General features: G+C 47.2%; 1 protein-coding gene and 1 pseudogene across 2 annotated transcripts in view; one reads left to right on the top strand and one right to left on the bottom strand.

The window, feature by feature from the left end:
• Positions 1-7,625: 7,625 nt before the first annotated feature.
• On the top strand, positions 7,626-8,300 carry LOC148119991 (small ribosomal subunit protein uS4 pseudogene; annotated as a pseudogene).
• A 5,487-nt stretch (positions 8,301-13,787) lies between these two features.
• Positions 13,788-14,819, bottom strand: part of Marchf3 (membrane associated ring-CH-type finger 3) — a 147,218-nt gene continuing 146,186 nt past the window's right edge. For both annotated transcript variants that reach the window (XM_048418940.3, XM_048418939.3), the window contains one exon: positions 13,788-14,736. In XM_048418940.3, the coding sequence (XP_048274897.1) occupies positions 14,578-14,736 (159 nt within the window). In that variant the 3' untranslated portion in view covers positions 13,788-14,577. The remainder of the gene's footprint in view (positions 14,737-14,819) is intronic.

The raw sequence follows: 14,819 nt of genomic DNA, 5'->3' as shown, positions 1-14,819 counted from the left end.
GAGCGTGCTGAAGGAGGGGATTTCTCTCTGTGTAGTCTCAGCCCACCATCCCAACCCCTGCCGGCATGTGCCAGTGCCAGCTGCCAGTGAAGGCAGTGCCGGCTGCCAGTGAAGGTAGTGCCGGGGTTTCTGGTGCCTTGCATCTTCTATTTCTGGCGAGGAAGGAATGCTCCCCTTCGCTGCCCCGTCCAGCAGTGCCCTCTAATTTGAAGAAGGCACAGGTTTGATTTTTTATCTTTAGCCAGATGCTCTGAGGCCTGTTGGTCTTCTGCTCACGATCAAATAAATAAATAATAAATAAATAAATAAACATGCTTGGAAGCAAACTCAGGCCTCTTCCCTGCATCTCGGCATCCATGCATCTCGGCAATGAGTGACTGCTAGGTTGACCGACACCAGATTTTGCTTTAATGTACACAGTGCCTCTGTAAACCAGAGCTTTGAACCTGTTCCCCGCGGAGGCTGCCAATTGCCCCAGAGCCCTTCCCCACCGTGTATGCCTTAAAACCTCACACATGCCTGAGAGCCCCTCCCCCTCTTGAGTACCACAGAGTGGCCAAGGGGATTGTGCTGCGGGTCCCAAAATGTTGCTGTCTTTGTGGACCTTAGGCAGCAGAGAACTCTGACAGCTAGTTTTATCGTTAAGACCCTCACACAGATGTACTGGATGACTTAGCCTCACGCTGCGTTCCATGGACTCCCCATCTCTGTCTGACCAGGGCTGTCTGGGCTGTCCGGGCCTCCAGCTGCTGTGAGGCCCTGAATGAACAGCGTGCCTAACCTCCTGGTATCCTGTCACCCAGGCTGGGCCACCCAGCTTCCTCAAGAGCTGAGCTGGAAGCATCCCTGGTGAGCCTTGCAGTTGCTAGGCAGGGCCAGGGAGAAGGAAAGTCGGTGATGGAGAAAGTCTGGTGACATTTCGTATATTAGCGAAGTTAATTGCAAAATGCCACGAAGCTTGTCTGCGCCTCCCATTTTAAAGGGTAGGGGGGGAAAGTTACATTGTAAAAATATTGCAACCAAGCCCTGCCTTGGTGGCACTGGCAACTTGGGCTTCCTGCAGGCTCACCCTCACAGACACCTCCAATTAGGAGCTGAAAATCGCTGCACATAACCAATCCTAACAGCAGCAGCCGCTGAATTCCATCAGCGCGACTACATGGTAGTCACAGCTGCCTCCTTCCTAACAGCAGCAGCCACTGAATCCTGTCAGAGTGACTACGTGGTAGGGGGCACAGCTGGGATGGCCACAGCTGCCTCCTTCCTTGAGCTGAGTCATTTTTGTATTGGAAGACACACTGTTGGGCTGTCCTACCAAGTACATTTAATTACCCTTTGTACTGAATAGAATCATGCCCAAAAACTGGGGAGCCAGTGGACGCTGCCCAGAATGTTAAGGACTTAACATTCCAAACACTGATGTGTAGCAGCTGGGCCAGTTAGGGAAGGCTGGGCTGCAGTGCCTGCTTTCTGGGTAGATGCATACAGTGTGTGCAGGCACATGGGTGAGCCATGAGGAATTCCTCTTCGAAAGCTTTAAAAGGGCAAGCTGATGAGAGTCTATGGAGATGGGCCCTACAGGTCAGCAGCGGGTCCCAGCGTGAGGTATGGCAAGGGAAGGCTGGCTGCGTCTGTATGCAATGTTGGTGAATCTCTGATGGGTCCCCCGCCCTCTTTCACCCCCGAGGGATGCAACTCTTTACCACCAGACCACATGGCTAGCCTGATAGTCGTGATCCCGGAGAATTTAAGAATGGAAAAAACAAGACGTGGAGATAGTGGGATGAAGGCTGACCAGAGAGTAAAATAAATGTAAGCTGATGGAGTTCACTAGCTCAGAGCCTTGGATGATATTTTTTAAAAAGTATCCATCAGTATGTTGTCCACAGGTGACTTAGAAGGTTAGGGGTATGTTTAGTACTGAGTAAAAGAGTTTTAAAACATCAAAATGGACAGGTGGGATATTAGCATATTTTGGTAAGAGGAACATTGTATTAAGATGTGGTGATATAGCCAGAACCTGGAAACAACTTAAATGCCCCTCAATCAAAGAATGGATAAGAAAATTGTGGTGCATTTACACAATGGAGTACTACACAGCAGAAAAAAAGAACGACAGCTTGAATTTTACAGGAAAATGGATGGAACTAGAAAACATTACTTTGAGTGAGGTAATCCAGACACAGAAAGACAATTATCATATGTACTACTCATAGGTTTTTTTCATGGTTTTTAAACACAAAGCAAAGAAAGCCAGCCTACAAACCACAATCCCAGAGCTAGTTCCAGGACAGGCCCCAAAGCTACAAAAAAACCCTGTCTTGAAAAACCAAAAAGAAAAAAAAATAAAGATCACAGTTGATCATAATAAGGTTACTGAGACACAGAATAGCCCCACCTCTCAAATCCCTGATTATTGATAGATACGAGAAACTCACTATTAAAAGGCTCTTAGGCCAAGGAAGGAAATGGAAAATTCAAAAGTACTTAGAACTAAAATTTCAAAAATTATAGTAGCAAGATCATACTTAGAAAAAAAGAGTAAACATAAATAGAAAAGATTGAACTTGGAAGAAAACTCGTGAGTCTGTGCCGTTTGTCCAAAGGCTAAAGAGGACTGAGGAGGAGGGAGGGAACAGTGATTCATATAATAAGAGTGGGAGAGGACAACAGACAGTAAGTAGGGAGAGGAAAATTAGGAAAGTTCTAAGTTTAGTGGTGGTGGTGCACACCTTTAATTCCAGCCTTCGAGTGGCAGAGGCAGGTGGATTTCTTGAGTTCAAAGCCAGCCCAGTCTATGGAGTTTGAGGAGAACCAGGGATACACAGAGAAACCCTGTCAGAGAAAACCAAACCAAGCAACAGTAAAAATTCTACCGAATTTCTGCAAAAAGATTGCTGACATCCATATTGCCAAATGAACACAAAAAGACTGAACTAGAGGGACCACTAGACTGTTGTGGGATGTCTGTACACTGTGTGAAGGTGTATTGCTGTGATTGGTGTAATAAAAGGCTGAACAGCCAATAGCTAGGCAGGAGGTACAGGCAGGATTTCTGGGGAGAGGAAGGAAAAGGAAGAAGAATACAGCTATGCAGGAGAAGCCAGGAGACCTAGAGAGGACATAGGAGGTAAAGATGGAGGAGAGGTAACCACCGGACAGAATGTACGTTAATGTAAATGGGTTAATTTAAGTTATAAGAGCTAGTAAGGAACAAGCCTAAGCTATAGGCTGAGCTTTCATAATTAATAAGCTGGCTGGCGGGACAGAAAAAGACTCACTACATCAAACAATGCTGCAAAAGATGCAAAAGGAGAGGATGATCAGCCACTGAGTGCATCACAGATGGGGTGGGGTGACATGCAAAATGGTCATGGGGTGGGGGTGAGGGCGGGGTTAGGGGTGGAGATGGAGATGCCTTTCTTGTGGGGAGAGTGATTTAATAAGCAAAGAGCAGGGATGATGAATGCCAGTCTCCTCTCAAGACAGGGAGCTATAAATAGGGAAATGGGAAAACTACAAAACAGACAGACAAGGTTCAGTTCTCAGGTACAGCATGGAAATGGTGGTGTTGGTGTGAACTTCCGGGTTTTAACAGAAGTAGATATAGAAAAAAAATCCTGTTAAAATACATTCGGCAGCGGAAGAATGGCGTTACATTAGTGTATCTTATTAAAGTGGGTTAAAATAGAAAATTATACGTATTTCTCAATGTTACTATATTTAATTGCCTTAATAGCTTTAAAAATATTAGAAATAGAAAAAATTCAGTGAGATTGCATGAGGGCAATTGGAGGAACTGGGTGCATGATGCCTGAGAGAGCAGCAGGCCCTTTGCAGCCACAGAAGGTCAGGATAGGCTGAGCCACTGCATTGAGACGGGAAGGCACGGGCTAGGCGGCCGGAAGTGCCCAGGATCAGCCAGCTACAAGAACAAACACAGGGCCCCAGGAAAGACACTGCCAGATTGGTGTTCTCACCTGTGCTCACGGAGTAGGGGGTGGCTAACCAGTCTGGATTGGAATTGTATGCAAATTCCACAACAGAGCACAAAAAGTCAAGCCATATGTAGTAAGGGCTTGGAGCTGCGGGCAGGCTTGCTTTTCGTCCTGCCCGGCTCCTGCATGGCTAGCTTAGTCCCAGAAATAGCAACACACAAATTGTATTCATTTAAGCACTGCCTGGCCCATTATCTCTAGAGAGTTAGTTACTGACTAACTCTCATATCTTGATATTAACCCATTTCTAATAATCTGTGTAGCACCACGAGGTGGTAGCTTACCGGAAAAGATTCAGCATGTCTGACCTGGTGGCTGGCTCCATGGCTTCTGCCTCATTGCCCTCTTCCCAGCATTCTATTCTGTTTACTCCGCCTACCTAATTTTCTGTCCTATCAAAGGGCCAAGGCAGTCTCTTTATTGACCAATGAAAATAACACAATAGACAGATAACCCTCCTCCATCAGTGTGGAGCGGCTGGAAATGGCATGACGTGGACTTTTATGAAATGTATAAATTCACTCGAACCCCAGAATCTTTAATTCCAGCAAGACTGCCGTGATTTAAAATTTCTACACTAAAGTAACTAGTTTGATAATAAATAAGCCAATCTGGGGGTGAGGGTGGAGTCGAAAGGGAGCGGGAAGCTGCTGTTCTTCCTTGTGGATGGGAGACTCTGGGAAGTCACAGGAGAAAGGTGTGACCAGACAGGTGACAGCAGGAAATGGTCCCCTAAAGCAGACGGAATTCACAGGGAACTCAGTGGAAGACACGGTTGACAGGCCAGGGACTGAGCAAGGGAGAGAGATGGTTTAGCAAGAAGTCGTAGGAGAATTAACTTCTCATTAATCAGGAGACACCTGAACCCTTAGACCACAAACAGGTGGGCTCCAGGCCTTTTGTGTTTTGGTTTTTCAAGACAGGATTTCTCTACGTAGCCCTGGCTGGCCTGGAGCTCACTCTGAAGACCAGGCTGATCTTGAACTCAGAGATCTGATTGAGACCGCCTCTGAAAGGGTGCACCGCTGCCACCAACATCCAGGTAGATTCCGGGACTGTTAGAGACTGAACACGAAACCATAAAGCTGGAGAAGAAGGTTCAGGAAAATACTTTCGCATTTGGAATGAGACAACACTTTAAAAATAAGACCTCTCACAGTTAAAGAAAACAACCAGATTTGGCTATGGAAATTAAGGATCAAAGCATTTCACATGTCAACTTTAAAAGGGACTGGAGACAGCTCAGAGGTTAAGAGCATGGGCTGCTCTTCCAGAGGTCCTGAGTTCAAGTCCTGGCCACCACATGGTGGCTCACAACCATCTATAATGAGATCTGATGCCCTCTTCTGTCATGCCGGCGTGCATGCATGCAGTCAGAAACATTGGATACATAATAAACTAGCCTTTAAAAAAATGAGAGAGAGGAAATTAGACAGCCTATCACACTGACTGGGAACAGTAGTTCCCAGAGAGAATGCAGCAAGAAATAGAGAAATATAAGACTGACCCCGAACGAGAAAACAGGTTTGTAAGATTGGTAAAAATGAGCACATATATACTAGTGTTGTGACCGGAGAGATGGCTTCGTAGATGAGAGCACAGGCAACTCTTCCAGACAGCCCTGGTTTGATTCCCAGTACCTGCATGGTGGTTGTAACTCCGGTTTCAAAGGATCTGATGCCCTCCCTTGGCCTCAGCAAGCTTTGCACTCTTGTCTACAGACTACTTGCAGGCAAACCAACCAGTCCACAGATAAATCTTGAAAATATAATGCTGGGGCTGGAGAGATGGCTCAGTGGTTAACAGCATTGACTCTTCTTCCAAAGGTCCTGAGCTCAATTCCCAGCAACCACGGGGTGGCTCACAACCATCTGTAATGAGGTCTTGTGCCCTCTTCTGGCCTGCAGGCATACACACAGACAGAATATTGTATACATATTAAATAAATATTAAAACAATTTATAATGCTAACATAGAGAACTGGGAAAGCAGCCACTGCTGTATGGTGAGCACAGAAACATCAAGGGTAACTTGCCATCCCAGCATGCCCACCGGTGGATGCTGATCCAGGGAAGTCCCTCTTGTGGAGATGCTCCCTGCCACCTAGGTGCCACACCACCTCTGGTTACACCAAGAGAACACAAAGTGAAATGGAATCCAAGCCAATTACTACAAGCTAGATGTATGTGTAGGAACACACGCAATACATGGGGGAAATAGTTATGCTTTTAATGTAAATCAAACACTGGAAGAGTCTCTGTGCAGGGAGTGCATGGCCCAGCCCAAGCCGGCTCAGGGCAGAAAGGTATTTGGCCGTGACCTTAGAGCTCGAGTTTTTTTTATTGTGGTCATAGATAAAGCTGCAGTGAGGATATTTTTCACTTGCTGGGTGCACGGTTTACTGGACGGGCCTGCCTGGCACTATGTGCATTTGTGGAAGCAAAGGAACCAGGACCCGTGCAGATGAACAGTGTGACTGTGTCTTGGAACATGCAGGTGGCTACAGGTATGTGTACCTAGCTGTGTGCATTGCTTTTGCCGTTCATGGCTAAACATCGTCACAACCTTTGTTATAAGCCAGCGACAACCACACCCTGACTGATGTCCCAGAGCTAACACCCTGAACAAATTCCAGGAAGGACAGTGAACACAGTACCCAGGAACATGACATTTGGGGACAGTGGATAAAATGAGGAACTCCTCTCCTCCCAGCCCAGCACCCTAACACCCAGACGGGGAGCCGGGAACTGAAGAAATTGTGTCATGAACCTAAATGTATGTTTAATGCTTTGTACTTGATATTAAAAAAGAAATGAAATCGTTGCTAGAGAAAATGCATAGGCATTTTCATGATGGGAAAAGCGCGCCCCACAGAAAGTTTCTCTTTGCTGGCAAGATGGTTTGCTGGGTAAAACCAAGCCTGACTGCTTGAGTTTGACCCCAGGGATCTGCATGGCAGAGGAGAGAAATGACCTACACACATGCGATGTGGCATGTGTGTGCCCACACATACGTTCACACAGAAAGCAGATGAATACATAAAAGAGTTTTTTAAAAAATATTTAACGGAATTTCCCCAGGCAAAACAGGGCTCTCCGATCCCCCCTCTCCTCTTGTGACCTTGGCACAGAATTCAGCCTTCGAGGAAGTCACGGTCATGTGACCCTAGACACTCAGGTCCTCGCTTCTGGGAATGCTGACATGGGTGGACTATTTGCTTTCCCCTGAAGCTTAGAACTATTGAATTTTTATCTGTAATGAATGCTCAATTCGCTCTAGGCTCTATTATGAAGAACTGGAAGAGTGAACAAAATCTACACACAATCCAGGATCTCAACTCAGTGATTTCAACATCCAGCAGGGTCTTTTCATACACAATGCTCGACACAGATATGTGGATTATTTTAAATGGGTTCTGCTTTTTTTTTTAAATAAAAAAAGCATTTCAAGGGCTGGAGAGATGGCTCAGTGGTTACGGAGCAATGGCTGTTCTTCTGGAGGACCTGAGTTTGATTCCTAACAACCACATGGTGGCTCTGTAGTGAGATTTGGTGTCTTCTAGTCTGCAGGAGGAACACTGTATACATAAATAAATAAATCTTTAAAAAAAAAAAAGAGCGAGGTCGCGGTCGTGAGTTCCTAGGCGCGGCAGGCCTAGAGACGCCAACATGCCGGTTGCCAGAAATTGGGTTTGTCGTAAGACCTATGTGACCCCCAGAGACCCTTTGAGAAGTCGCGTCTCAACCAGGAACTCATCGGAGAATATGGGCTCCGGAACAAACGTGAGGTGTGGAGAGTCAAATTTACCCTGGCCAAGATCCGCAAGACCGCCCGAGAGCAGCTAACGCTGGACGGAAAGGACCCACGGCGTCTTTTTGAAGGTAATGCTCTGCTGAGGCGACTTGTTCGCATTGGGGTGCTGGATGAGGGCAAGATGAAGCTGGATTACATCCTGGGCCTGAAGATTGAGAATTTCTTGGAGAGGCGGCAGCAGACCCAGGTCTTCAAGCTGGGTTTGGCTAAATCTATTCACCATGCCCGTGTGCTCATCTGCCAGCGTCATATCAGGGTCCGCAAGCAGGTGGTGAACATCCCGTCCTTCATTGTTCGTCTGGACTCGCAGAAGCACATTGATTTCTTGCTCCGGTCTCCTTATGGTGGTAGCCGGCCAGGCCGAGTGAAGAGGAAGAATGCCAAAAGGGCCAGGGTGGTGCAGGAGCTGGTGATGATGAGGAAGAGGATTAAGTTAATGTCTCCCTGGACTGGAAAATTGTCTAGTTTTCCAGTTGGCTAATAAAATAGAATTAACACTTGAAAAAACAAACAAACAAACAAACAAAAGAGAGAGAGAGACAAAAAGAGCAATTTGTTCATAGTCTTTCAAACAGATTATCAAAGTTGTTCATCAAAATCCAGGTTAGGCCCAGTGTGGTGGCGCACACCTTTAATCCCAGCACTTGGGAGGCAGAATTGGAGGTCAGCCCGGTCTACATACAAAATTCCAGGCTAGCTAAGGCTATAGTGAGACCTTTCACCCTACCTATGACCCCTAAAGGAATTTTAGTTAGGAAAAAATGGCTCCGGTGACTAATGGCAGTGAGTGACAGGAGAGGGTGGGGAAGGCAGCGGAGTCAATCGCTCATGCGCTACCGGGAGCTGAGTCTCAGATTTCATAAGGATGGTGTGAGATTGTTCTCATGCTACAGAAAAGTACTGAGGCTTAGCTAGGAGGTTCTGATTTGCTTTTTGCGGTTGTGATCAAACATTGACCAAAACCAATGCGTGAAGGAAAGGGTTAATTTCATCGTACAGCTTAGAGCAGTGGTCCTCAACCTTCTTAATGCTGCGACCCTTTAATACAGTTCCTCATGTGGTGGTGACCCCCCCACCATAAAATTATTTTCGTTGCTACTTCATAACTGTAATTTTGCTAGTCATGAATCATAATGTAAATATCTGTTTTCCGATGATCTTAGGGGACCCCCATGAAAGGTCATTGGACCCCAAAGAGGTCACAACTCACAGGCAACACTGGCCTAGAGGCAACAATTTATCCCTGAGGGAAGTTAGGGCAAGGACCCAAGGCAAGGACCAGAAGGCAGAAACAATGGAGGTTGCTTTCTATGAACTGACTTCCTCCCCATGACTTGTTGGGTTTGCTTTCTTCAAGCAGGACCCTGTGCTGGGCGGGGTGGCATTCCCTATAGCAGTCTGGGCTCTCCCTCATCAACCATTAATTAAGAAAACACATCACAGATGTGCCTATAGGTCAATCTGATGGAGGCAATTCCTCGCTTGAGGGTCCCTCTTGCTCAGTGACTCTAGTCCTGTCAAGGCGACAGAAACTAAAGAGCACAAGATCCCTTTTCCAGAGTTTTCAGCTGTGACATGGCAGAAATCAGGATCTGAATTCAGGTCATTTGATTTTAGAGTTGGTTCTTGTCTACTCTTTTTTAATTTTGTTTTCATTTTGTTTTTCGAGACAGGGTTTCTCTGTGTAGCTTTGACGCCTGTCCTGGAACTCGCCTGGCCTTGAACTCACAGAAATTCTCCTGCCTCTGCCTCTACCTCTCAAGTGATGGAATTAAAGGCATACGCCACCACTGCCTGGCCTTGGTTCTTGTCTGCTCTTGCTTCATTGGGAAATGGCTTCAATCACCAAGACCGACCATAACAGCAAACAGAAAGACAGAATGTCCCCAAGCAAACCTCTAGACAAAACTGGCTAGGAGCCTACATTTCTTTTCTTTACTTTTTATTATTATTTATTTATTTATTTATTTATTTATTTATTTATTTATTTATTTATTTTTTATGTATACAGTATTCTTTCTGCGTGTATGCCTGCAAGCCAGAAGGGGGCACCAGACCTCATTACAGGTGGTTGTGAGCTACCATGTGGTTGCCGGGAATTGAACTCAGGACCTTTGGAAGAGCAGGCAATGCTCTTAACCACTGACCCATCTCTCCAGCCTCCGGAACTTATGTTTCTGCGGAACTGCCCCATTTCTGTGTGTTAGCAGTTGCCCAGGTATCACCACCCAGTGCCAACTTCTTATGACTCCATCTCTGAAGCATCAGGCTTCATACAGTCTGCCCCTCTGTCAAGAGGTCCTCTGTTCTCGGCCAAGAGCAATGTCAAGCCAGTTCTATCATGGTTCCAACCATCACTTCCTTAACCAATCCGAAACTCTCTCCCGACATGTGGACCCAAGCCTCCCACACATGAAGCTTTAGAATTACTCTGTTTTTCTCATGTGGTAATGTGGTATTAGGGAGTATAAACTGTGTGGTTGGTCTTCAGGTGACTTCTAGAATGCTGGGTTGGAGTGGAAAGGAAGCATTTGCTGGTTTAATTTCTTAGCTGTCTTTTCCTCCTTGGGTTCTTTGGTCTCCGCCTTTCTAAGTTTGGGAAGTTGGGGGAGCTACGTGGGCTATGAAGAAAAGTTGATGGGATTCAAATCTAGGACAAGGAAGTAGTATAAGCGCAGAGCTATAGCTGGCTGGAGGGCGGTGTGCAGAAGGACACGGAGTGCCTGGGAAAAAATGGGATCCGTCACTGATCTCAAGTGTAGAATAAGGGTTTCCCATCTCTTCCTTTGGCTCCTCCATGCTCCAGATGACTTTCACTGAACATGAAGTGGTTGTGGCTATAGCTCAGACGGAAGCGATACTCTGTGGCAGTGTCTGATGACTGGGGCAAGGGGACTGGGACAGCTAAAGACAAAATGAATTCTAAATCATTCCTTTTCCTTTTGACTGTTGGATCTCACAGTTCATCTGGGCACAGGCTGTAGAATTCGTGTGCATGTCCCATGTTCTCTGTTCCTTCCCCAGATGAGGATACTTGGAAGCACATGCTTACACATGGGGCAGGCAAGAGCGTTTTGGGCTCGTTGTTGTCTTCCTGGCTTCCCTGCCACACACGTTTGTTTCTCTGGGACATTCTCAAGATAAACGGCTGGGAAGGGAGCATTACCAGTCGGCTGACTGGGATCCTTTGCTCTGCTCAGATAGAAATCACGGGTAGGCAAATCTTCCTGTTCATCTTTGACGGCTTCTGTTTGCCTCCATATTTGGTAGGAGAGTGTGGTGGCTGCAGGCTGTGGAGTAGCAGCGGGTGGTACCTTCTAGCGTAACAGTACTCCTGTAGACCGTGGGAATCTGGTTCTTAGTCCCACACTCTTACTGTTCCTATACGAGCCCAGGAAATAGGCGTTCGTCATCCCTTGCCTGTAGCTGGCAGGGAAGCTTCCAGGAAGGCCTAGGTATCAGGATCCCTCTTAGCCTGGGGTCTGAGATTCTTGACCCTAAAGACATGATGGCTTCTGGGAACTCAAGGGGAGTAGGGCCTCGCCTGCGGTTTCTTCTGATTCTTGTATCCACCGTTCTCTCGGCTCTCTGACCTCTCTTCCCGTCCCTGTCTTCCCTTCCTCTTCACCAGCTGTTGAGCTGCTGCTGCTTCAGCTGTCTGTCAATCAGCCAGAGGCCTTGCTGCTTTCACAGATCAGCGCATTGACTGCTAGGCTGATGCTTCCCCTGACACTCTGCTGCCTCTTTCTTTGTTAGCAGCTCGCCCTGCACCACTAAGGTAGACAAGAAAAGATCGCTTGAGAGAAGCCTTTTATTAGACTTCACGTTTCTGGCTCAGGGGAGGCAGCACAGGGCTGACTTCAATGAGCCCCAGCAGCCTTACACAGGCTGAGAAGGGAGGCTTTGGCCCAGTCACAGCCTTTATTTTAAACCAAGCCTACATGGCTTTGACTCTTGGGCATCAGTCTCAGCCACAAAGATTCAGATTTGGACCAATCAGAGCCTTACCTTTTAGTGCCAATCACAGCACTTCCTCTGTTAAGTAGCCAGGGGGAACGTCCTTCTCTGGCCCAGTTGGAAATGGCAGTGGCTTTGCTCCAGTGAGCCAGCAGACCCTTTCCCCTCAGTTGTACGGACCCTTGTCTGTAGACTCCCTACCTTGCATAACCTCGGCTTACATGACCAAGAGGGAACGAGATGATCTCCAGAGGTTTAAGAATCCGAGATGGGTGCTGTTGCTGACAAAGACTAGGGTCCTCAGTAGAACAGGTGTTCTCAACCTGTGGGTTACGACCCCTGGGGGGGGGGCTGCCAAATGACCCTTTCACAGGGGTTGCCTAAGGCCATCATAAAACACAGACATTTATATCACAATTCATAACTGTAGCAAAACTGCAGTTATGAAGTAGCAACAAAAATAGTTTTATGGCTGGGGGTCACCACAACGCCAGGAACTGTATTGAAGGGTCACAGCATTAGGAAGGCTGAGAATGGCTGCACTTGGAGGACCAGGCATTGTTATTCTCACCGCCCCACATTCAACCTGGGGGGGGGGCGGGGACCCTCAGGATTCAAACTGGTAGGAAAGAAACCTGGCAGAGGCCTAGTACCGATGTGCTGCCCTCCTCAAAGACCCAGGGAGGCTCTCGGAAGCACCCTACTTTAAATACTGTTTTAAATCTTATGACCCAAGGCGGCAGGAATCCTCCGCACCCTAACTCAGCAGATCCTTAGATGCCACCCCGTCCTTAATTCCAATCGGTGGCAGCGAAGAGAGGGGGCTGACCTTTCGCGAAGGTTGTGCCATTCGCTTGAGTGGTGTCACTGGTTCCCCTGACAGCTCAGGGCCCAAGGCTGGCTGGACATCATTTATCAAGTATATTGCAGTGCAGCAACTCACACGCTACCAAGCTGGACTCTGCGGAGGACATTTAAATGCGTGGCAGCTGCGTGCAGCCAGCGGTGTCCAGCATTTTAAAAAGGTCAATTAAGAAACGGTTGATGGTGGTGCGGCTAAATGACAGCCGAGGGGGTGAGCAGGGCCGCGTAAACAGCCGGGCTGAGACCTGGATTACTGGAATTGAAGTGTCCAAGTGAAACGTGGCAGGGCGGGAACCTATTGTCATAAGCCATAAAGCAGCACATCTGAGTTTCCCAGTGAAGATCGTACAGCTGTTTCCCTCCCTGGGCAGCGCAGAGAACAGCCTGGGCGAGGACGGCCTGGCCCACAAAGGGGACAGCTGCAGCAGTTTCGTCAATCTGTGGACCCAATCGTTCCCCGGTCCCCTCCGAGCCTCTGCCTGCACCGCTGCCTGCACTCACGCGGTCCCGCTCGGGGAGCAGAAGGCGGGTGCTGGAGCGGATATTTAGAATGTGGGTCATGTTCCAGAGAGCAGGATTCTTCGTCTGGGTCAACCTTGTCGTCCTGTGCGTGTATGAGTGGGTGGCCAGGTGGGAGCCGCCCCAGCCTGTGTTTGCCTCAAAGACATCCGCTCCTGACTTCAGTGGACACACAATGCGGGCTAGGGGTCAGCCGTCTATGCTGTGTCGGATAAAAGAGAGACACGAAGCCCCCAGACAAAGTCTATTTTGGCCTGCGACAGAATTGGCTCCGTGGCTGGGGAAAGAAACTGTGTGGCACTTTTTTTGTTGTTTTTTTTAAATCTGACAACAGGGTGTTCGACTAAGCGTTAGGCTGCGAGGACAGGCTTTACCGTCACATCTACCTCTCAGGCAAGAAATTCAGGAGAGCCACGGGGATGCTAATTGATATGCAAAACAGGTCTAGGGTTCCTAGAAGCCACCCTGGATCCCCAGTTCCCTGCAAAAGCAGAATGAAGACTTGAACTAACTGAGGCAAGGCAGGGAGAGGAACAGCCGTTTTTTTTTTGCTTTGACTTTTTCATTTTGTAAACCTAGTTGGGGAGCTATACGGGTTTTAAGAATTAAAAAGAAAGAGCATTGAACCAGTTAGACTTGTCTTTCACACACCAGATATTTATTATTAGAAAATAGCTTCTATCAGCTGTCAGTACCAAACAAGTTGAAAGGCGCGAGCTTCTTGCCTTCATTTTCCTCCTTAATAATATTTAAATAAACAGCTCACGGTGTGGTGAGTAGCCACGCCTGTTTTTCCCTTTAAAAACTGAATAACTAAATGAGGTTTAGTACAAAACACCCTTTAGATGTGACTTGTTCTGCAGTAATTATGCTGTCGCCTTGAGTAAGGGACATGAAAGAGATGAGAAAGACCACTCTGGCTATCAAGTTAGCCGCCAAAGAATCCACAGTAGAAACCGGGAAATGAAGAAACTAGCCCAAATAAAACCCATCCAAACCAAGAAACCAGTTTGTACATTGGCTTTTAAATTCTGATTATCGTCTAAATTATATATTTATATATCTATATATCTATATATATATATTTGAAATAGTAATAAAAAAAAGGAAGAATTGAATTGCATCCTCAGCAGGACAACCTTCCTCATATGGTAAAGAGGTGTTCCGAGAATCCCATACAGTATCTGCTAAATAGATGTGTTTGGCAGCTTAGCAAGTATCATACGAGTGCAGCATTCATGATTTTGAAGTCAAACAGCATTTGCTTCCTTCTGGCCGAGTTCGTTACTCAGGCGATGTGGTCACATGGCTCCATTTGTTCCTAGACCCACAAGGCTAAGGGAAGGGCTTCGGGGTGGTGGCTCAGCGCAGGGCCCCCAGTGCAGAGACTTCCAAACAGTGGGTCTACCGGCTGACCACGCGGACATCAAACAATGGTCTCCTTCGAGTTCCTCTTAGCCGAGTGGAGCCCCAGCAAGGACTGCTGATGAGAGGGCACATTGACAGACTTTGGAATGAGGAGAATCACCCTCTGATTGGTCCGACGCCACTCGTTGTACAGTCGACAGTGGTACCGAAATGACACCTGGGGCAGGGGAGGAAAAGTACGAAAGGGTCAGAGGTGGCAGAAGTTGACAGTCAGTTCACGTCAATAAACACGCCATTCAA

The sequence above is a fragment of the Myodes glareolus genome, chromosome 13 (assembly GCF_982192425.1).
Source record: "Myodes glareolus chromosome 13, mMyoGla1.1, whole genome shotgun sequence".
Lineage (NCBI taxonomy): Eukaryota > Metazoa > Chordata > Mammalia > Rodentia > Cricetidae > Myodes > Myodes glareolus.
This window is presented reverse-complemented; position numbering and strand designations above follow the sequence as displayed.